At 35.8% G+C, this 25,628-nt stretch overlaps 1 protein-coding gene across 1 annotated transcript in view; it reads right to left on the bottom strand.

Moving 5' to 3' along the window:
- EDIL3 (EGF like repeats and discoidin domains 3) overlaps nt 1-25,628 on the bottom strand; it is a gene marked incomplete at its 3' end in the record, with an annotated part of 142,708 nt that overhangs the window by 38,819 nt on the left and 78,261 nt on the right. Inside the window, exon 6 of the mRNA XM_026085800.1 lies at nt 15,630-15,743. Within this exon, the coding sequence (XP_025941585.1) occupies nt 15,630-15,743 (114 nt within the window). The remainder of the gene's footprint in view (nt 1-15,629; nt 15,744-25,628) is intronic.

The raw sequence follows: 25,628 nt of genomic DNA on the forward strand, positions 1-25,628 counted from the left end.
AGTATGAAAATAAAGTTAGGCAATTCTTAGGTGGTCTGAGGATTTTTTTTTTTTTTTAAAGAAGGAAGCAAAAGGATTTTTGTAGTTCTTTTGTCACCTAATAATGACTTGCTCTTTTCCAGTGTTAATGTGATTTCATTACTTAGTGCTGCTAGAAATTTTGCATAGATGAAGAAGCTAGATTCAGAGGCTCTCACTACAGGATACACTGATAAATCAGTGCTCCACTCTCATCTACAAAAAAGTTCTTGGTCCATTGTGGGAACTACAAAAAGGTGAGTTTACTTCTATGCTTTGTAAGCTTCTGAGTCTATAGCTAAGAACAGGATCACTAAGTACCTAAATAAAGACAATCTGTTGGAAAAGAGTCAGCATGGCTTCTGTAAAGGGGAATCCTGCCTCACCTGTTGAAGTTCTTTAATGGTGGCAATAAACATAGGAATAAAGGGGATTCAGTGGACATAGTATACTTGGATTTTCAGAAAGCAGTGGGGAAGATTCCACATCAAAGGCTATTGCCAGGGATTGAAGAAAAGGTCCTTTTATAGATCGAAATCTAATTAAAGAACAGAAACTTTTGAAGATGAAGTGTCAGTGATGGGATCCCCTGGGATCAGTGCTGGAACCAGTATTGTTCAGCTTCTTCATCAGTGACTTGGAGAACAGTGTGAATGGGGAAATCAACAGGTTTGAAGGTAACTTTCTTGATCAAATGCCACTCTGATGGTGAGCTCCAGAAAGACATAAAAAATTGAGTGAGTGGCAAAAGGGGGGCAGATAACCTTCAGTGTACACAATGGGAAGATTAATACATCTAGGAAAAAGCTTAAACTGCGCCTACACAATACTGAACTTGGAAACGGCAGTTACAACTCAGAATAGAGATCTTGGAATAATCGCCAACAGTTCTCTGAAATCATCGGCTCAACATGCAGCAGCAGCCAAAAAGTTGACACAAAGTTAGGCATTTTGAACAAGACAGAGAGTATCATTCTGAAGGTATATGAAACTGGTATGATCATACTCTGTGCTGTTCCAGTCTCTGGAAAGAGAGAGTGGAGCTAGAAAAGGTGTACAGAACAGCAATTAAAATGATCAAAGAGATACAGCATCTACCTTATGAGAAAAGAAGAAAAAAATTAGGACTTTTCAGTTGGAGAGGAGAAGGCTGAGGAGGGGTATAGTTGAATTTAACAGAAACATGGAGGTGGTAGACAAGGTGAATGCTGTACTGTTTATCAGATACCACAATACTAAAACTAGAGAGCACTCATTGAAATTCATAGATCAGCTTAACACATATAAAAGAAAATACTTCTTTGCACAGYGGGTAGTGAGCTTCTGAAGCCTGCTGCCCTGCCACAAGAAATTTCGGAGGTAGGTTCAACAGGTTCAATAAGGGATTAGACAAATTCATATGCAATAGGTGCATAGATGATACTAAAGAGAATAGTCAAGGATGTATGCTCTAATATTCCTAATATAAAAATTGTGAATGTGGAGCAGATACAAGAAGAATAAATGGAAGAAAGTGACCAAGAGAGCACAAGCTCCCCTTAAATAGCATTTGTCATTGTCACTGTCAGAGTCAGGATTGCAGGCCAGACATAATGCTGAACCATCTGACCCAGTATGATGTTTTTTATGTTCTTATGAAATTAGCAACAAAATGCTAGTGAAATCTAGTTAGGAATCCATTACGTTATTCATGTTAATAGCCTATTTAAAAAATGAGTCCCCAAGAAAACACACTGAATACATAATGAATAAGTACAGCAGTTCAATTAGGAATAGAAACTAGACTTGAAACAGCTACTATTTCAGAAGGCATCTCCTTTTAATATAGTTTATAGGCTCTTTACTCAGCATTCGGTAGGAAACCTAATTATCCAATAGTTTAATATTACATGGAAAGAAAAATGTTTGTTACAGGATTGCCAAGAAAAGCGTAGTATTTTTTAAGCTGACAAACTAACAATTAATACTCCCTGTCCTGAAAATCATCTAAAATAAACTTTGTCAATGAAGCCACTAGAAAGCTGTGACTTTCCTATTGCAACTGTTTAGAGCAGAGATAGGACATACTAAACAACACCATCCAGTCACCAAAATCCAAGTCTTTTAGCATTTTCCTGTTCATTCCAACGGAACTTTTAAAATACTTTCATAAATAAAGATTTGAATTTACTGTGGATAAAATCCTCTTACCTTACTTAAAAATTGTCTAGACATTTATAAAGTTATAGACTGATTAAGTAACTTACACTTATCTCTATGTAAAGAGATATATTCACAAAACAATATACTATAAAGTTAAAGGGAAAGTTACTTATCAGTAATACGTAAACTAGCACAATTCCGCTCTCAGTGAGAGCCAGGAGAACCCACTCTGCTGACAACACCCATATTAAGAAATTACAAATAAAGCTGCATACAAAAGCACTGCAGTGTAATTACCACAGACAAGTTGTCTGATTCTTTTGATTCAGTAAAGCAGCAATTATACTAAACCTTATGTTAACAATCTATCTACAACAACTTCTCAAAAAACTTTACTGCTATCGCATAAAAATTTATACGTTTCAGTTTGAATTCACAATAGTTCTATATCCACAGTGATGGTGCAAAAAAACTCATATTACCCTGGAAACATGTTAATGCCTTATTTGTCTACGCTTCCCTATGCAAAATTTCACGTGAACTGAAATCTTTCGGATAAACATGTGCCATGGAATTGCAATGTTGGCAGCACTGAGGGATGCTGACCTACTTAAAACTTAACAGAACTGACAGACCAGAGGAATTTCTGTGTTTCTCAACTTTGTCTTGCACAGAGCATCTAACCCCAGTAACACAAAACAAAACCCACTGCAAGGTGGAATGTGTGCACTTATGTGCAGTATCTCTTCAGCAAGCATGCATTTGTGTCTGACAAAATCAATAAGAATAAACTGAAGTTTGGAAAACAGAGCAGCTTGAGTTGAGGGCTTCAGGAGGTGTAAGTGTAAGTGAACAGGACTAGTATGCATAAGAGAATGATTCAGATTTCTTCCTTACCTGATCAAATTTGAAATCACACATTATTCATATGCCCACAGAAYGCCCCAGCCACTGGTCTATTGGGAATTATGGGTTGGGACTCTCACAGTGTCTTCTCATGAAGATGTTCTACTATGCACAAGAAAGTACTAATTACATCCAAGACCAGAACCTGCTTTTCCCTAGGCCCCATCTTTAGGCTATGCATGTGCAGTGACCTGTCTGCCTCCCTGTAAGGAAGTACCCTTTTGTATTATATCCCTGCCTATATGATGGGACCTTCAGGCTGGTGCCCCTAAGGTCTAGAGAGACCTTTCACTCTTTGAGGGGTATTTTTGAGTCTTACACTTTTTCCTCAAATATTTTCATACTGACTAACTTAGGCAACTCCCTACACAGCAAACTGACTTGGTGAATTCTTTGGGGTCTGTTTCTCCTTCTACTTTGTACAGGAGGCAAAGGTGACACAAATGTCATTGGGATGCATGATGACTGCCAGTAGGCTTTCCATAGGGAATCAAACCCCACCTTTAGAATATATCATGGTGTCTGAAATTAGGATTCTGTCACTAAATATTAATAGTGAACAGGATCAAAAACCAGAATTACCTTACTGCTGTATCAGTCTTTAAATCAATGTGCAGTTGGTGTTGGAGAGATTTAACTTCTTAGGTCAAGGGACTAACCATGCTGCATTTCATTATTAAATAATATTTTACTTCCAACAGCTATGTTTGCATGTCTAAGACTAAAGCACAGCCTTTCAAGGACCCCATATAATTTGCCCCCCATTTTACTTGCAGAGAACCCAGCGGGAGTTCTGACGTTGACTTCAGTACAGATGAGAAGACACTAAATGGATCACATCATTCATTCTGGGAGAGGAATTTAAATTTTGAGGATTTTCCTAATGACAATTTTTATCAAGGAAACAAATTCCTAAGTCAAAGAATGAACAAAAAGTAACATTCAATTTTGCACCTAACAGAAAAATTAAAGATATTGTGAAAAATATAAAAGAGTTTTAAGACTTCTTCATGCGTTGACACTGATGGATCCAAGAAGACACTATCACTGACTTTATTTTCATAGATGGGAAGGAACAGTAAGAAGAAAAGTAGAAGGGGAAGAGGTTTCAGTAAGCACAGTAAAATCTGTAAATACCTTCCTGTATGGAAGTTTTACCACTATCCAGAAGACAAGTGACACTTTTCAGAAACCTTCCAGAAAAAGAAAGAATCATATTTGGACACAGTGGGATGTGAGGATACAAATTTGCTTGCAAAGTCAAGAGAATACTGGGAAATAATTTTCCTGGTAATATTTGCTTTTCTCTAACTTTGATGTAATGAGAATTACAATTTAGTTCCTTTTTATGCTATACTGAAGCTGAAATTTCAAAACATGGATGGGTAAAAATGGATTGCATAAAAATAGGAACAGACCAATCAGGAAAATTAGGATTCAGCAACATGAGCATAAACTGGAATACAGAGATATAACTAGAATAACAATAAATGTAATATTATAAACTACACACTGAAACTTATCTTCAGAGAAGGCATGTAACATTGCTATCAACTACAGAGACTTGCCAGCAAAGGAAAACTATATTTATGGGTAAGCTCAGCTAATTTTATTTCCCTAGCAAGCAGACTTCACTGGATCAGGAACAGATCATCACTTTTAAAGGGTTAAAGTTTCCCATCTTTTTTGTGAACAAAATTTCTAAGCAACTACGCCAAACTGAAAAGCTGCCTAAATAGCATTTATCATTAATACTAGAAAACAATCACTGAAAAGGGTTTGAACTGAGAGTAACTCTACCAGTTTCTCTCAGCAAAGTAATAATCCTATACGATAGTTGTGAATTCTGAAAGTTTTAATTGCACTTTTCTTTGAAAACTTACTTGCCTCATTCTGAGTCTCTGTTTACATACAGTGTGTCAGAAAGACATAAAGCCTTTCTTTTTCGGTATTGCGCTGCTGTAGAATTTTTCATATCTGTTCATCTCTTCATTCATTTTAAAGCAGTGACAGCCTTGACTAAATAACACTGTGGCTGCTGATGTGCCAAGCTGCAGGGGTTCACCCACCTGGGGCAGCTTTTAGGCTGAAGGCCACTGTTTATGTAGCAGTCTGCAGCCGCAAAAGTATGCTGTTTGCCTCAGATCTGACAGGCAATGAATGACTGCCTTTCCAATGCTGAACCCTGAAAAGGCTAAAAAGCAGACTAAGTTGTGATGAATTACATGCTGCTTTTTCTTCTATATATAATCAACGATTAGATGCTGGAGATGGTCTACGTGTTTTTTTTAAGCCCTCAAATTATCTAATGGTATGCAACAAATGAGCATAGTGGGGGTCAGGGACTAAAATAGATGTAAACTACTAGCATTTCATTCCCCTCCTAGGTATCTTAAATATCACTGCACCAAAGTCTGGAAGAGGAGTGTTGCTGGACTCTCCGTCTGTCTGAAGCAGCAGGAGTTGTGAATTTTGCCTCAGCAGGGAGTTGATCACTGAACATATTTCATTTCCTTCTCCTTCTGAAAGCTGCAGGTGGTAGCTGAGCAGAGCTTGGAGATTTTAGTTCATTTAGGGCTCATGGAACCATGTTTTGTTCCATTTTCTTTTTAGTTAACATGGATTTTCACCCTTCTCACCTTGCCTTGAATTTTGAGTCCAAATGAATCTCCAAAATGTGAATCAACTTTCAAACCTCCACCTTTTGCAAGGTTTATGCCATATTCACCCGGAATTCTACTTTTTGCTCTATCGTTCACTACAGCAAACGTCAAGGCAGTTTCATTATGAGAAGCTTAGATGGTCCTAGAGATGGTCTTATTCTCTTCTGTCACTTCTGTGTCCACCAAAGTGTAGCAACAGATTAGATCAGGCTGACTTAGATGGCAAACCCCCTGTGACCCTCTGTGATGAATTTATATTATGGAAAAAATGACCTATACTTTATAAACACTAAGCCTTAAAATAAGATATTTTCCAACTGGACTAATAGCTGAAACAGAAAAAACAGTTTTGTGACTTGGCTAGTGGTAGCTTTGTTGAGCCTACTGCAGCTGTAAATTGTTCTTTTCATATATTTATAATCATTAGCACTTTCATTCAAGGTGCTTTTCCATACTCCTAAGGACTTTTTTTTTGGTCATAATAACCAGTAATTTTTTTCCAGCTTGCTTCTTCTCGCTACAGTCTGGCTTTTATTTCTTTTTATAGTACCAATTCTTTACCTGCAAATTATTTTTAATTTCTGTGAGAAGGACTTTAAAAAGAACATGCATTATTGACCACACCAACCTCTTAAGAGCTATAGAGGCTACTTTGAAAATAACAATGTGCTGTAATTTTTTTTTTCTTTTTTAAGGCTTAGAAATGTTGAAATATGCATTGGCATAAGCTTTGTCACACAAAAATGCACACGAAAGTTCTTCTTACACAAGAAGAGAGGATATTTTTCTAAAATAAGTTTTTTTCCTCCTCTACCTTTTTGTTAATATCAGTCATGCAGCACATTACAGAAAATGTAGGGTCATCTTGTTCCCTTAGTCTGAAGAAACAAACTGGTGGAAGACAGGTAGAGGAAGGAAATCCTAACCTCAGTGCAACCTTCCTATTTCATTACAGAGGGTAATTAAGGGGCACCATGAGTCAAGAATGACACAAAGCTGAAGAGAGACAGATCAGGAGGTATAAGTAAGAAAACATGGAAAAGATGTCTCTGCAACAAAGCAGTTCAAGCTAAGAGATGCTACAAAGTCAAGTTACAGATGCTAGAAAATGGGGTTGATTTCATAATGGAGTTATTGACACAACCCAAAAGCTGTACTAGGAGACTCATGTAGCAAAGAGATGATTAAATGTGTAAAATACGCCTGTTTGTCCCAGGAGCTTGTCTGAATATTGTACAAGGAGTTTCCATCAGAGGATACAGTGAAAATTGTACCCTCTACTGCCTAATCACTTTAAGATACTGAGAAATGAATTTTTAGAGCGACACATTTCTGTATAGTACAACAGCACCGAGATGAAAACGTACCCAAAGGCATAGTACTGAAGACTGTTTCAACATCAAATACTGAGAGTTCAGTCTCATTTTCCTATTGTGCTGAAAGGAAAAACTACAATTCTGATCTAACTGTTGAGCCTAATTTTGCACACCTTAGTGTCTTAAATGGGATGTCTGGACAAAAAGGGTCTGTAGCAGAAGGTCCTGTGTGTGCTTTGTTGTTTGAAGACTCAATACTAAAAGCGTGAGAGTTTGATTAATATTTTTCACTAGGTCACTGAAATGCCTGGGAGAACATTTCATTTTTAACAATGTGTTCTGTCATTTCTATAACATTTTCTGCCTCTTCGCTCTTTCATACCTATATATTGCACAGATATGCTAGCCAAACCATATTCTCAGAACTATGCACCCTTTGCAAACCTCATTAGTTTCAGCAAGAGCTTCAAGAGGGTTTTGTCCAATGCAGATATATAAATGGTGTTCCACCCATGATAAGTTGAAATAGTTAAAAAAAAAAAGTATAAAGCATCACCATTACTAGTGATGCACTCAGCTTGTCTTTTAGCATTTATTTAACCTCTTAAATAATTATTTTCCTTCTTATAATAAGTTCAAAAAAAGGATGTGACAAATTGCCAAGACTGAGTTGAATTAAATAGGCTAAAATAACGTTCAACATGTAAGAATTTTCCCCTCTTGCATTTTCCAAACGTATTTCTAATATGTTTCTGTTATAAGATCTTTCTGTAATCCAGAGGTCATAAATCAATTATTACCATTAACTTTATATTAAATTGATACATTTCTTTTCAGGCACAAGAATTGTTCTATTCTTCCATTTTTGTAGGACTAACCACACTTTATTCCCTAAACCAGCAATGACATCATAAGAGTAATAAATTAACTACCCCAATTACATTAAAAAAGTGAACTAATTTGTTTAAGGGTGATATGTGTGTGCATATTTACACACACATATACATATCTATAAATTCTCCTTAATTTTTCCATGCAGCCAGTCCCGAGCTTGTATCCCAAATAATGACAAACAGGAACGTATGTTTACTTTTTTTGATTTGCTGTATCCATGGCAAACAAGGAGAAGATTCTAGCTTTTTCTTTTTTTTTCAACTACAACAGTCTTTGAAGAGAAACAAAACAAGAAACAAAACAAAAATTGAAACAAATTTTAGCTTTGCCTTAGACATGAATTTAAACCCAGCATCTACTCTCTTCATTGGACAGTAGCTTGATTTACATTTTCAGCTGGCGCTAGCCTTCATTTCAGACCTGTGCTCTGTCCCCTACCATTTATCTTCGCCTGCAACCCATCCTTTGTATTGGCCCAGTATATATGTGGCTTTATATTTCACTGAATCAAGGTATTGATCTGGTTGATTGATGATGTTTTTTATTTCCTGGGTCAGTTTTTTGCTGGGACAAATCCCTGGCTTGTTTCAGTGTCCGGCTACGGAGAGGCACAGTGACCAGCGAACACAGCAGCTTGGCACGAGCAGCCATGTAGGCAGCAAGATGGACAAAGATGAGCTGAAGCAAGGCTGCTTCAGTTGGCAGCAGGGCTGCTTATGCCAGTTTGCAAGTATTTCTTACTTTATAGTATAATGCAATGAAATACTGGGATAGGATTTTTTTGTCCCATGCTCCTACCCAATACTGAAGATCTGTCTAAAAATTTCTGTAATTTTAAAGTCATTACAAGAGCTTATCTATTTAACAAATTGAAAAGAGGGGAACAGGAAACCTATTTCGATCAAGTTTAAGGGCACTGTTAATTTGGTCATCCCTCTATGGGTCATCTTATTCTCTCTTATGTCTAGCTTGCGCTTTAACAAAATTTTCAGTACATATTGGCAAGAATGAAAATGCAGAATATGCAGAGACTGTGACAGTGATAACCCACAATGATACAACCAAGAAAAAGAAATCAGTCCACTTCTGATCTTCCAGTAATTTTGTATAGCTGTGATTCCACTCACTTCCATAGATAGCTGTTTGTGAATTATACTAGTGAAAGTCAGGGCTAGAGTTCTTGACAACTACATACATCAAAGTGTAACTTTCTGGAACAGAAACTCCAATATAAAAAAGTAAATGTATATTTGGACCAACCAATGTGCTAATGTATTTCTTTTGCAGTTTTAGTGCTCTTAATTTAAATACAGGAGCCTATATTTCTAGAAACTACAATTCTTAATATAGGGTTTTTTGCTAATTAAAAATGAAAACCTGAATCATCTCAGTAAATATGAAAAATTAGTAGATATCAGTGAGAATATTTAACATCTATTTAACTACAGAGCAACTGAACTCCTTCACAGCTTTGGAGGTGCTCCTAGGACATCACCTTTTGTCAGCAGTACCAAGTTCTCAGAGGTTACTGGCCTGGGGGAGCCCCACCATATAGGCTCTTCTAAAGTCTGAAAAATCCCAGAGATTCCAGGTTCCTGGTGACACTCTAGACTGGAGTTGCCTTCTTGAGATTTCCAGGCTTCTAGGTTTGTGATTTACATGAGTTTCAGGACCTCAGTTTCACAGTAGCTCACTACAAGCTTTAAGCCACAACATACTGCAGACTGGAAGTGCCTAAAACATCTCACACTTTGAAACCTAAGTTCCCCAACAGGCATTCAGGAAATGAGCTGTGGTTGCAAGGGAATCTTGTTTAAGCAGTCTAATGTTTAACAGTTTAATGTTAACCTGACATTTTCACCAGCTGAATTCACCAGAAAGCTTGTTATGAGTTCTAATTGTTAAATCAGGAAATTGATATGTTCTCATTTTTATCCTTTTTTGAAAACACAGGTTTTTGGAAGATAAATTTTAGCCAGACACACAGTTTTCATTGCTCATAATTTTGACCTTAACATGGGGCAGCTGGAGAAAACCTATTAGCCTCCAATACACAAGGTATCATACAAGATGATCACACAATCGTTTCAGAGCACAGTTAAGGCCACTTAGATACTTAAATAAAAGTTATGCTCCTCTGAACATATAGCTTTTGTTTCATGAATTGTTTTATTCTTCCTATGTACTTTTTATGCTCCCCTGTCATGTTTGTTTTGTATAGGGTTTTTCTGAACCTAAGTATGGGGGCTTTCTGAATCACTGGGCTGCTGAGCCAGGGTTGGTAAGAATTGGAGCTGGGGATGAGAAGAATAATTATGTCTCAGTGAAGGCTAAGCATCAAACAGAGAAGTTCAGACAACAAGTAACTGATGCCAAGAAGTTCCAGCAAATGAAGCCATTCACTTGGAAACATGGTTAGAATTGAAATGGAAAAAAGACACCAAAAGAACCAACACAGTCTGTTCAAAAATACTGTGAAATTAATTCTTCCTCCCACACTACAAGTTGAGTAGCAGGTGTCCTGTATTTCTGAAAATGATTTTTAAAACAGAAAAATGTCCAATAGCCAAAACAGAGAGAGAATAAAGAAGAAAGTCACAGCACATCAAAATGATTTGGATGACAACAACTAGTTTGGGAGTACAAGCCTCCATCTAAACAGTTGTCTTGAAAGTCTCTTTACGTGTAGATTTGTCAGGTCTTTACATAACTTTTAAGTAAGAAAGTCATTGAAAGAAGGGACATTTTCATTTAAATTAAAAACGCTGCTTTAATTTCCACAGACAGGAAGGCAGAAGATGACCAATTGCAGTATAAACACATGGTAACGTATTAAAATACATTTCACAGGAAACAAACAAAAATAATGTGAAGGTACACTGCTTAGCAGGATTTGTGATATGCCAGACAAATCACACTGGTACACTTGTTCTAAATGTAGTCTTACTACATATGGCTATGTGAAATATGCAGAAAAGGAGGTTAAGGGACTGTAGCATACATAAAAAATATTTACAGTGACTAATTTTAACCATCTCTTCAAAGAAAAAACAAGAGAAAATTTGCCATATGCTTTAATGGCAGCAACACTTATCAGCAAGCTACTGCTCCACAAGCACAATGGTGAAATTATGATGTATCCACTGTAGACTACCATTTGCTAAAGAAAAAAGTGAACAAAAAATACCCATGGAACTACTCACAAATAATTGCAATTCGCAATCTAGGTTGCTCATGGGAGATTTTAATAATATAGATTTGTACTAAATAATGAAAACAGTCAAACATCAATAAAGTGGCTCCCTGTTGCCTGCAAGAGAATTTTGTGATCCAGTGAGTAAAAGACTTCAATCTCAGGAGAATTTGTGTTGGAACTAGTACTTATTTATGGAGACTCAATGACTAAGGAAAGCTGTAATGGAGGTAATCATCACTGATAGCTTGAATTCAGCACAGAAGCAAGAAATAGGTCCAGAGAGTGCAAGAATAGTAGGCTTTTCATCTCCAGTTAGGAATTGCTGAGGACTTAAGAAATCTGGAAAGTAATATGCAAAATATATAGCTTAGTTTTTACTTTCATGGGATGGGAAAAGGCTCCCTTTCTCTATCCTGTGCTTACTAAACTTCTGTAGACAAAYCTGTAAATACCAGATGGTCACTGAAGGATCTCTGAAAGGTTGATAAGCTTATTCCAGAATAATTGAATATTTTTGGAAGCCATCAGTGCTCTTGTACTCCACATTAATCTGACTTTGCCTCATCTCGCGCTTTCTAGCAATGAGGAGCAGCTTATTTTAGTATCACATACCCCTGAGTGGGTACAGATAACAGTATCTAACTAGAACGGAAGAAGACCGAATTTAAATCTATCCTGAAAAAACTGAGAGGATAGGCCAGTGCTTCAAAATGAGAAAGATATATAAATAAAACATAAGAAGGTCCAAAAGGAACAGGAGCACTGTTGGAGCCTGAGTCACATCAACTGGCCAGGATATCAGCTGGCCCCATCTCCTTCCCTGTCTTCTGAGAACTTCATGGCTGAGCCCTCAGAAAGCAACCCCAAACCTCATCCACTTTAGAAGGAGACACAGATGATAGTCATAGTGGTTCAAATATAGTTTACTCTTCCAAGTTCATGAGGCATTTTACTGTTATGGTTGTCCGAATCCTGAAAGGTTCTCTCTACTCTTTATAACCAACCATACCAACAGAAGGAGCTGAGGGGTAGGAAACCTCTCAGTATTCAGTTCCAGACAAGTCTACAAGCCTTTCTCTCCCACTTCAGCTGCACTAGTTATTTGGAGAGGCTTTTGGGATGAGTCAGAAGGATTGTAGGTGGGTGTTTCACCAAACTTTCAGAATCTGGATATAATGTAACCATTTTCACAAATCTGGGAAGTGCTAAACATGAGATAAAAGTGAAAGGAAATATTTAGGAGACTAGCTAAGAGAAATGGGGTGGGAAAAAAAAAAAAGAGAGGGAAAATTTAGTCTGAACATTAGGAAAAACTCCCTGACACCAAACTACTTTAAGCTGATGAGTAACATGACAAGTCAATATTACAAAGCATCATTATTTGGGATATATCAATCTACATGTCATATTAGAAAATGCATCCTAGAAAACAGATTTGCAATGACAGGAAAATGGACTGCATGATATAATTTGCCTTTTCTCTTTTCTATCCAGGATATTTCACACAGTTTGTGATGTGGACTAGCAATCCTTGAGCTGTGTGAGGTAATTCTGAGACAGCAATCAGTCATTTACATAATTAGTGTAACGGTATTTAATTATTTGATTACTATAAAGATGTGTAATACTCTAATGGTGCAATTAGAATGTGTAATTACTACATATAATTACATAATTAGGTGTAATGACATAAAACTTCTCATGAAAAAATGGATATACACAACCCCAGCTATAGGAGCTGGTATAGTGCACAATAATACATTGATATAAGAAGGACAGTTAACATTTTAATGTCACTTGTGTTAAAGGTAGCTTGAAAGCAGTGAATGCTAAAAGTTTGTGAATTGTGCTAAAGTGAGAGAAGAATGCGGTGAGAGGTTCCAGCACAGGGAAGAATTCAATAAAGATCTACAGTGAGTACAAACCTTATTTCCATCCTTAATTATCTGTTACTTATTTATAACTCTTCATATACTTACCTGAGTACAGAGGGGTATAACTGAAGTATTCAAATACCTGTATTCTACAATATTTTATAATTACAGATGTAAGTAATATATTACTTTGCTCTTAATTCTTTACAGCACATCTAATTTTACATTCCTTCCATGTCCTTCAGATACGTGGTAGTTGGTAATTCCATATGCCTGTCCTTCACCCAGAGAAAGTAAGGAACACAATCCTTTTGCTACTGCACCGTAGTATTGCCATGCCCACTCAATTACCAAGCCACACACACCCTGGAGCTAACAAATTAATTGTTACTGTCTAGCACGTTTATCAATCACGGTCCTTGTTACCTGTATGTAAAAGCAGCAATATCTATACCAAAGCAATATGACTGCTGTTTAAAATCTTACACTTACTGTAATTGTAAAAATTTGTTGGCACCCAAGAGAATTATCCTTTCAAATAAGTGTTTTTCTCTATGGGCTAGATGATGGAGTCCTAGGTGACACTTGTGAGTACTTATCTATGGAAGCATTTCTAGTGAAAATAGGCAAGATCACTTAATCGCTTACCAATATAAAGCCTCCTACTGTGACTCCTAAAAGACAGGTTATAGGCACCTATTTTGCAATTCAATAATGCTTTACTGACACTAGCAGAATTCTTTAGCTAGTTCAATATACTAGAAACTTATACTTTCTATAGCTCTGACTATCCATTTTTAGCAAAAGAGCAAATTGGTCTCATATGATGTATAACCTGAGCAATTTTAATAATGATTGCTCTGTAATTTTGTATCATCCAAAACCCAGAAGGGATAAACCTTAAAGAGATAGATGTGATTCCCAGCAGAATTCCAAATGGCATTTCAATTGCCCTTGATAAATGAAGTACATAAAATAATCCATCAACAACTTTTACATAAAACTTTAATAGATGTTCATCTTTTTATATCATAAAGTTCTTGAGTCAGGTTTAGTAACTAAGTACAGCATACAAATTCTGTAAGGGAGACATCTAGGCATACAAAAGCTCTCAAATCAAATTTTAACCCATGATTTCTCTCTAAAATTTTGTACACTTTACGTTGGATGCCTGAGTTTATTTGCCTGTTGTAAATCTAGGAACTCACTGAAGCTACTTGAAAAAATTCCTAGCCTGTCATTTGTGGTTGTTGATCCACATTTTCTTTTCCCTGCTTCCCCACGCATCCACAATGTGAACACAGAAAAATAAATTATATTCTTCACCTTTGTTACAGTTTGCTAATCACTACATCATTTATTTAGTATTCAATTTGCAACACAGTCTGTGTCTTCCTGCTATACTTATTAGATCTTTCTGAACCTGCTTTTATTTGAAATCATCTTCTTTGAATGTGCATGGCTACAAAATTTCAGGTATTTTGAACGTGGTATCTGGTATAATAGCATAAATACTTTCCTTTTTCTCCATGAGGTACTAGGCCTGCCATATCTTGGGACTACATTTGCCTTTTTCACAACTCCATGATATTAGTAACTGACAATCATCCTAGGATACACTAAAACACATAGGCTTTCTTCTCCATATTATTTCAAATTCATGAGACCCCATCTTTGGTTATTAAGTTCAGATACCTTGCACTTTGTACCATAGCATTTTATTGTATTTCTATTATTCCGGTTCCAGTCTTTCACATGTGAAGGACTCCTCTGTATTTACAGTGTCTTTTAACTATGGGAATCAGATCTTTACAGTCCACTCATAATCAAAGTTATTAGCAAAACCATGTAAGATTTCTCCCAGAAGTCCACCTTCCATCTGGCTGTTTTTGTCCTCCCATTAGGCCAGTCCCTTACTTGCCCAACAGTTCTTTTATGCAGGGCCATCAAACRATGGTGAGTAGGAACCAGCACCAACACAAAAGAAGTTGTTTTACCTCCACACACTGGGTAGATAACCTGCTGGTATTCCCAGCCAGAGAGTATTGCGAATAAGAAAAGTTTACATGAAATCAAAGGAGATTGGACAAGTACTTGGACTGCAATAGGGTCTTTTTTGGGGTACTAAATAAATAAATGAAACCAAAACAAAACATATCATGCTCAGGAACTCCCTGGAGCTTAAAATAGTCAGAGGCTGAAGAAAGCTCAGAGAAAGCGTCATATATCCTTGGCCTTTTCTTACACTTGCTGGCATCTGCTTATGACTACTGTTGAGGACAGGATACTTGGCTAGATGAACCCTTAGCCTGAATCAGTTTTTATATTATTCTTTACACTATTCTTTACACTATTTACTCCTCCTTGTCTGCACCCTAGCTAATCAATTTACATACCAAATGTTTCCACATTAGAACCATATTAGAGAACCGTATCAATTTACTTTAATGCCTGATAGATTTGATATTTTAAATTTCCTTCATCTTGAAAAGAATATCATGGCTATTTTAAGCATCATCTATTGCAGACTACAAAAATACTTCTATGCATTATGTGGTTGTTTCTATAAAAGAAAATATAAAGATTTTAAAAAGAGCTGTAAAATCATCATGATACTTACTGTGTTGGCAGTTTCTTCCCATAAATTCACCCGGACATTCACAAGAATAGTTGGCAACAAGATCTGTACAAATTCCACCATTCTTGCAAGGTTCAGCTTCACATTCATTTACATCTGTAGGAAGCATACAATATCAGTATTAGCAAAGAAGAATTCTAAAAGCAATAAGGACATATTTTAAAGAACTATAACACAAAGTATTTATATGCCTGATATTAGAAGAAGTATGTTCTTTTGTCCATCAGACATTTTCAGTAATGAACGTGATAAGGCAGGGTATATTTTAGGAAAAAAGCAAAGCAATCTCATATAAATGTAACTAGTTTCAAATACATACTAAACTTTTGCAACAACAGAATTAAAAGTTTTGCTTAAGGACTTGCTATGCAACTCCTGGAGGGTACCAGAGCCACAAATCACAGTTGGGTCTTAAACAAACAAATTAAATTAGTCCTAACAGAGTACTATTTAGTGACACTTGCAACTTTGAGAAATGTAGCTACTTCTCCTTCAGTAACAGATGCCAGTTAAGAGTGCCTCTGAATTCATCTTAATTCTTTAAACATCTAATTGACAAGGTTGTTTAACTGTCTAAAAATTTTCCTTTCTGCGCATGAGTTAGTGGACAAATTGAAACTAATAGCTTGATCTAGGAGCTTGCAAATTTTATTAAATTCCAAAGACAGAAAAGGTGGTTAATTTTATTTGAGTTTCCTTCTTTCAGCACCTGCTTGTCAAATGCTGTGAGAATAATATTCCTCTGTGTTTTTCAGTATGGTAATCTTCAAATATAATATCACATTCTTTTTTTCAAATGCAATATAGTGTTTTTCAGTCAACATAAATAGACACGTGAAAGATAATGATATCCCATAATTAGAAATCTCAGTCTGTGCATTTATGTTTAGTCTATATGGACTAGAGACTTTGTATGGATATATACGTCATTGTCTCTAAGAACTGCATCAATGCATACAATTAAATATTTAAAATACGGTAGCCCACACTAGTTTCATTAAGAATTGAAGTCCTGTTTCATTAGACACTGTAAATAGCAAATAGGAAAGCAATCTTTAACTTGCACTGTAATTTTATTTCACTTAGTTTTGCTTAAGTGTGTATTCTTTCTGGATGCAGTCGTTGATAAAGCACGCATGTGCATAGTACAGAAATAAGTTCAAGTAACACCAGCAACACACTTAACACCAGAGCTAAACTAGTTGCATTCTTTGGCGGTCCAAACACACTGCAAATCGAACAATATGCCTTACTGTCATGTTGAATCTGCTTCTACCCCAAAATGCACAATTGGTTTGGGCTGGCATATATGAATAGCACAAGTTAAAGAAGATGCTACATAAATGATTAAACCTGAGGTAACAAGATGTGCAGAAGAGGCAGATTGCAGGGATGTCAATAAAGTAGCTTGATTTCTGGTAGATAAGAACGTAACTTTTGTACTTTTAATTTGATTGCTTATGCTTATTAAGAATACACAAACAAAAATTTAATGTTTTAATACACAAGTCTTGCCCAGGTCTTACTGATTTTCTGATGTCTACAGAAAAACCTGTATCTCTAGCCTTTCCTGCAGATCTAAAAACCTGTGGAGCTTTTAACTTATAAGCTTTGCACTAAATGAAACAAGTGAGTTGTGCATCTTTTCCTGTTGAATGAATTAAGCTGGGCTGCTGTATGCACCAACATTAACTTTTTACTGCACAACACACATAGCTTGCAACATGTAATTTCTAACTTTTTTAGTTACTCCATTTACCTCCCTTAATACTCTGTTAATATCTGTTCCACATACCCACATTGCTATGCAAAATTAGTTTTTACTAGAACACTCCAAAGATGCATCCTTTCTTTAAGGGTCATTTTTATGCCAAAATTAAACTTTCTGCCTTTGTGGTTTCCTGTATAAGAAATTCAGGAAGAAAAGCCACTGGAAGTAGCTTTATGATGGAAAAGAAACTATTGTAAGATTTTTAAAGCCTTATTGTATACAGCAGTATAATTAATGTCCTTCATGTGCAAAATAGCTGATGCCTATGACTTCCTTGATGATGTATTTTACCCCTCCAAAAAATGAACTTGCTTAAGTATAACCCAAAGCACAAGAATAGCAAGGGTATCTGAAAAACTGTATGAGCAATGCTCATTTCAGAAACTAAAGAGTTTCAGAAACTACATTTCAGAGTATACAGATAATTTACAATATGGTCCTGCAACCACCCACCTATTTTATGCAAAACCACTATTTGAACCCAGGTGCACTGGATATATGCAGCTCTGCCAAAATTATGTTGGGAAGACATCTGTTTGAGATTGAAGCAATACATTTAAAACATGGCATGTGGGTTATTCCATTTCATGAAGTGATGAGCTCATAAGATTCTGCTTAGGACATAGGCATCACAGAAACTGTCCAGACAAATCTTTCCTTTCCTTCTGCAGAGGAAGTATTAAGTTTTGGGTATAAAGGAAAAATTGGAGAGGAAGTCAAAGTATTGATTCAATAGGATATTCCTTACCAATTTTTCATATATGAGAGCTGGTCATAAATTCTTGAAAACTTTTCAGTAGGCAGGCATCTTAGGTTTTACATGGAGTTCCATGGAAGTCTGAAATCTCAGGGTTAAAATGCATTCCCACGTTCCACCTCAAACTAAAAGTTATTTTAATGAAAGGTTTTTATAGGAAAGTTCTTTATCTAACTTTGTACTCAAATGATAAACCTAAGCATTCAACCCTTTTAGAGTACACTTACACAAAGTGTTCTGCTCATGGCAGGCCTGATCTTTGTTATTGTTCCTGCCATTCCTTACCCATTGCCCCTTCCCGTCCTTCACTCACCCCCTCATTCCAGCAGAATAGCTTGTTTGGTCTCTATATGTCTGTCCAGTGAAACAGTTCACATTCTGTCCCAGCCCAATATAATCACAACGTTCAGAGCAGCCTCAGCAATCTCCTACTCATCTAAAGCACATACCAACCATCAACCATCACCAAGACAAGATAAAAAACACTAGCTTACTCATATGCTAGCAGCCATGGACAACAGGTCCATAAACGCTAAAAAGCAGGGATGTACCCTTCAACTTGCCTAAATGAAGGGCCTGTGGGTGCCGAAAATATATGAGGAGAAAGGACCATAGAAACTGGACGGGTTCATGTGATCTTGCTAAATAGCCTCCTGTGTCTCTTCTTCAGAGACAATACCACACTAGATGGACCCCTGTTTGGTCCCAGTAGGGCATTTCTTATTCTCAGAGATCTAGCTTTAGAGCTCTCTAAGCTAAGCTCACCCTCAGATCTAGCTAAAGAGTGGCCAAACATACAATTACACTGAAATGACATCAATGAGCAGTTTTGAAGCTTGTTGCTTCAACAAGCAGTTTGAAGATGATAACTCCTTCACCATTACAATAATTTGTGTAATTATCCCATTACAGTGTGGTTGCTTCAAGATATGAATAAATACTAATGAAATTTAACTGTAAGGATCATTTATACCTACACCTTCATAACATTCTGGGGGGTCACATCATCAACTCATAACAAAAGATAACAGTGCCTTTTGCCTAAACATTTATAGAGCTAGAAAATACTAATTTATTACATTATTTCATCAGTTGTATTTGTGCAACTTCAGTTATACCTATTGTAAAAGCTACATTAGGTTCCCAGGCAATTTGCGTATTCACAGGACAGTATTTCTGTACGCAATTTTCTGGAGCATCAATTTTGCAAACAAAACAAGGCGCACTAACAAGCTGGTGACACATACAGCTAGAAACTAAATTTTTAGAGGAATCATTATATCTGTTACTCTTCCTATGTTTTGTGAAATTAATTTCCCAATTAAATATGGATATGCTTCTGATGGTTTTTAATTGTGTTACTGAAATAACTGGGATGTAAGCAGGCCTTTGAATTCCACTTATATTCGGCCAAACCCCGTCTGGATTGTGCATCATATGGAGGCAAAACATATGTAGTATGCAGACTTTGTATCCATACTCTTCCTGTTGCTGTGAACAGAAAAACAAGGACAGACCTTCACTAAATGTGGAGGCTAGTTTCAGTTCTTTGAACCAGCAAAATTCCAGAGTACTATACTAAAATTAATAATTGCTACTGATCTCTCAGCTTCTCTTTATCACTCTTGTCTTACTATTTGTTGCTTATAAAGACATCACATACTGGAATAATGAAAATTCACTGGGTTCTTAGCTGAATTTTTGTCTATTACAGAGGAAGAATAGAAGTAACAGCTCGATGTGCTAAAAATAAAATCTACCATGGAAAACGACCAAAGAACAGAACTTCTCAGTTCTAAACTAAATTCTTTATATGTATTTATAAAATTTAACATGATACTTCAGCTCCTTACTCGTCTTTTTAAGCAAAGTCCATTAACCTTACGTTTTCAGCAGATTATTCAATCATTTTAATACAAGCTAACACATTTGAGGGAAAAAAATATCAAGGTCACTGTGAACTGAAAAACATTAAGTGGGCATATGAACTTTACATTGTTGAAAAAAAGGTAGTAATTTATCTTCTTAAAAGCTTTTCTGTGTAAAGATATCTTCTCAAGATATTTAAATTTCTTTGGTTCACCATTCATAGTGAAATATGTAGGATAAAATGCATGACTTTCCAGCAAATTTCATATCGTCTGTGAGGATGATGTGAAAAAAAAACTGAAGTTAAAGTACCAGATATTTTTAAACCAATCCTCATATTCTATCCTTACAGAGCAATTAGCTATGATCAGTGCAGAAGGAAGAAAGTCCGATTTTATATTTGTCACTGGGATCCTAAAGTGTTTTTTTCAGTAGTTCAAGCAGCTTTGGTACCATCAATTCAAACAAATAAATCATATTTGACAAATGAGGAAAGACTAGCTCATTCTAATATCATATTTGATACCAGCACAGACCTTTGTAGGAAAGAAAATGAGCTTAACTGATTTAAAGAAAGGAGCACATGTTCTATAGGATTATTTAATTCACTGTTCACTATAATATTTGATTGAATGTGCAGAGGTAGCATATTTAATCAAAAATGTTTTTTTGCAAATTATGGTCAGATTCTGTTCAAATTGCTAGATGGGCCACTTAGGATATTAAACTTTATACTAACTAAAGCCTTTTTTTTCTCCTCTGAAATACAAACATTCCCTTTTTAAACACTGTCATATTATCATGATTAAAAGTATATTTCAGTAGAAATTTTAAAATGTGAGAATTGCTGGTGTAGCTTCTCCTAAAGACAATTAAGGCTTCTATAGAAAAGAAATCCATATCTCTATATGCTTAAATAATAATTCTTCGTTGACTATGTAATTTATTTACTTTCATTAGAAGAATGTGCTTTTAACGTAAATTAAGTAACACAAAGTAAAATCACTGTAGTTTTCTCCTGATTTTTCAGGTAAGCTTAGGTTTTATGTCAAGCTAGATTTTAAAGTTAGTTCAGATAACAACTTTATTCATTGCAATAAATAAAACACAGATAACTGGGTTCTACCAGATGATTCAGGATTCCTAAGGAAGGGACCTAATAAGACTGCTAAATGCCAAATGAAACAGATTCCAGGAAAGGTTTAAATGCCAACACGGGGGAATTCAATATTTCCTAATTGTATCCAGGGTTACCTAAAAACAATTAATAGTAATAATAACAATGATGATGATAATAATAATAATAATAATAAACGAAGCACAGGGTATGTAGATCTCCACTAATTTGGAGCTCAGAGTGGTAAATTCGGAGTGGTTCATCAGCTGTAGAACTTCACCTGGACTCAAAACAGATTTCTCTACTGAAGATGGATTCTGAAATCAATTGGGGTGCCGGAATAAGGAAATACTGTCCATTTTTTGAAAATACATTGTTACTTGAATAATAGATTAAAGGGTGAAGACACTCGATTAGGAAGTAAAAACCACATTTAAGTTTCTTCTCATCCTGAAGATGATTAAATCTACAGTTTCCACCTCCTAAGATCAGACCATAACTACAAAGCTATTACGCTCTGGCACAGTTGAGGCTGCGTCACTGGGCACCCTGCAAGAGAAATGCAGTGTCAGAAACTGGGCAAGTAAGAGAACGCTTGACTACGTAACATGGTGATTTGGACATTCACCATGCGGCAGAGTTCAGGGGTTTGGTCCTTGTTTGCTGGATTATAGCTTTTTAAAATCCTTTGAGTATTTAATATAACGTGAGTAAAAACAGATACTGTACAAACAAAGATAATATAATTAAAGAAATATACTCCTTTTTTTGTCCATTAACTGTTAACTGTAGACACACAGATTTTCCTGGAAAAGTACCCCAAATAAAAAAAWATATATATATTAATTACATAACTGTGTAGCAAATGAAGGCACGGACTCAAGAGGTGAAGCATCTTGAGACCTTTATTGTTTGTTTCTGAGCATATTTATACTAAGAAGTTAGCTGCTTCAGCGGTTTCACAGACACACTTTGCTAGGCCAGTCACCGTGCAGATTATGTCACAGGGAGCCAGTCATTGCACCGATCACGCACGCAGCGGTCACGCCTTGTACCTTGCTACTTGCTTAGGAAAGCTGTCTTGCCCTTAACCTTGGTTCCCACTGGCTTCTGCTAGTTTATCTGTACTTTCTCAGGATGTATCAGTCCCAGCTGCACCGGTGTCCTTGGGTATGTTTGTCTGAGGCTCCTGTTGAGACTCCTTGTCTGAGCTGGTAACAGTTCCCCCATTCCCCTTTTCCCACGGCTTGCTACTTGCAACTTCCCTCCAACTTAACCCTGTCATGACCCTCCACATAACTGTTATAATCAAATATTTAACTATTAATTTCAATTACTCAAGTTCTTCTGCTAGCTACTTGTTGACCTGATTCTTTGCGACTGAGGGCCGGATAAGCCTGATCATTGCTTTTGGCAGCTCAGCTTGCTGCTTGGCTGGAAGCTCACACCAGCAGCTTGTTCCTGTCTCCTGCCTGCTTGAGCTTTGCTTAGCCCTGGCTCCTGCCATCTGAACCCTTGCTTCTGATCCAGGGCTACCTTTTGGAGTACGCGCTTCCTGAATTTCCCTCCTGCCTACGAACCCACTCTTTCTTTATCCTAGGATTTCCTACTCGTTTTGGCTTGTTGACCATATTTGTCAGTGCAGCTCAGTTCCAAGTCATATTTTTAATCAGTCTTCTAGCTTGATAAAATGGTTGATCCACCTCAGCCCCAATATTTGGATTCCAGTTTCCATACTGGAAGCCAGCTTGGCCCTTATCATGGGACATTGATTAGACATACCGCAGTTGTGCCTCAGTAATGTTGCAAATATTTTTCTGTAATAACATCAGGTTTATATATAGAAAAGAGATTGCAACAGATGATCAACCAGTTACAATCTCTGCATTTTAACTAGCTTCTATGAAGACCAGCAACTACACACTGTATCAAGACTAAAGCATGAAAAAAAAATTCTGTTTTTTAAAAAAAGAAAACCAGAAAACTTAGAAACTTCACTAACCCAGTTCTACTTGAAAATAAAACTGTATTGATGACTGAACACTGTATTCAAATACTTTTACTTCATATGTGGGAATGTTTAAGGCATAAAATAGGGAAATGCATAGTATGCAATAATTATCTTTTAGCTGGAGATTAGTCCAGACTTTTCCTGTAGTTGGAGTTATTTGATGATTCTCGATAGATCTTTTAAAAGAATTCTCCATGTTTTTTTCATTATTGGCACTGAAAGATTTAATTACATGAATAAGTATCGTAAGACCACACAAACGATATGATTTTGTCTGCAGAACTTTGTAATAGCCTGTTATTGTTTAAACATAAGCTTTCAAATACGAGCTTTTCATTACTAATTTCCTAATAAATACCATGAAAATTGGATTATATACCTTTTTGTTACTATAGATTTGTGCCAATTTGTACAAGCATCACATTTTTTGTCAGATATTAAATGGTGCAGCTGCACTGAAATCAATAAAATTCTGCCGATTTTACCCAGCAAAGAATCTGAATCAAGAGATTTATTAAAATAGTATTTAATATGTCCATCTTAACAGAGAGCTACTGAGTTAAATGATAAGATGTGAAGGATTAAAGCACTCGAAGAACATGCCTGCTTGAAAGCAGGAGACTTTTGATAATATATTTGCACTAATTTCTACTTTTTTTAGGGTGTCTTTCTAACAAGCTATCTTAACCAACAAGAAAAAAAGACTTTATGCTGCCTGAAAACATTGAACCTTTTTCCTTAGTAAAAAGTCAAGCGCTGTTTCCCCTTCTTGGTGGTCTCTGAAACAATTTAACGCTAACCTGTTTCATGGAAATTGGAACACATCAGTATGATACTGACTTCACTATAAGGAGAAAACAAATAGTAAACAGAAGAGTCATTTTGAGAAAGAAAATGAAACTGTTCTGGGAAATTGAAAGTGAAAGAATACTTCAAGTTTTGAAGTTTTTTTTAAAATGACATGTATTTAAATTCGACACGTCCAGCAAAAGACCTTTAATTTTGACAAAAGAGTGTTTTATATCATGACTGGATTCTTTTTTCCACTAGTTCACTTATCATCTATTCTACCTATCATTTATATCTGTGTTAACAATAATGCTTTTTTAGTATCAATGAACCAGTGGTAGCACCTATCTGTAAGGTTGTATTGTAAGACGGATTTGTTACTTATATTGTCTAGCTTTTATCTTCTATAATGGCATTTTCCCTATTTAACACTCACCTGAACAAAAATTTCCAAATTTAATTTAAAGTTTTTCAGTCATTCCTGAATGCATTTCTATATAATAGTAATTATAACCACAGTTTTCTGAATGAATGCTAAAGATGAACTCTAGAACAATTAGAATTAAAAAAAAGATTTATCAAGAAAAAAAAACTAATGAATTATTTTGCATAACTGTTCTTTTGGCACTTTGCATTCAGGTCAGAAAAGAATATTGTGATTTAATTTAATAACTGTTAGGAAACTACATGGGCAATCTCTGTGAACACTGCAAAGTTTATGCATTGCTCTGGTATATGCAAATATAACATTTTATGTGCTATGTCCATTATATAAAGCATACAAGTTTTCCAGCATGAGTGCCAATAGTAATTATTTTAGTATTTTTACACTCCAAAAGTTGTTTTCAATTTTTTTTTCCTAGAAACCATTGGAAACTATGTAAAAGAATGTTAAGATCATAGAATTAAGTTCATAAAAGTCAAATGGGAACTTCTGAAGTGTACTGTAAAGGTTCCTATTGACTTCAACGGGCTTTGATCAGATTCTAAATAAGGTAGGGCTCTACAGGAATCTCTGCCCCAGTAACTATATATCCTGCTTCTTTCACAGCAATATTTGTAGCTTTATTTTTACACTTTGTTTGTATTGCAAAGATACTTTTCTGTCCTTGTTTTTGTTTTGAAAACCCTCTTAAAATAAATGAGAAACCTGACTATTGTTCTGATCATGTAACAAAATTTGAATCCACATACATGCCTATTGCCTGCCTGGCAAAATTTTTGTCTTTCAGTTGTAGCCACTAAAAGGTTATTATAATTTTCTCTGTGCAGTCATACTTCCAACACTGGACTATGTCAATATCTCCTGACCTTCCACTCACGTGTTTAAATGCATAATTAATGTCTTTTCAGCTAAGGTAATTTACATTTAATAGAATTTTGGAATCACATTCCCAGGATCGTTTTTATTGGTTTTATAAGAGTTGGTACTTTAAAACTTTTTATATAAATTGAAGCAGATTTTTCATTTTTAATTGCTTTTAATGTATCCTGGCATGGAAACCTTTGTCACATTGAGTTACTTATCATTTAATTTTACACTGTAGAAGTATGTTTTCAGGGCAATGATTCCTATCATTTCCAATGAACCTTATTAAAATAATTGGTTATTTATACAACAAGCATTTTAACAAATCAGTTCAACTGTAGTTAAGAAAAAATCTCAT

Source organism: Apteryx rowi, unplaced genomic scaffold, assembly GCF_003343035.1.
Source record: "Apteryx rowi isolate R43461 unplaced genomic scaffold, aptRow1 scaffold_675, whole genome shotgun sequence".
Taxonomy (NCBI): domain Eukaryota; kingdom Metazoa; phylum Chordata; class Aves; order Apterygiformes; family Apterygidae; genus Apteryx; species Apteryx rowi.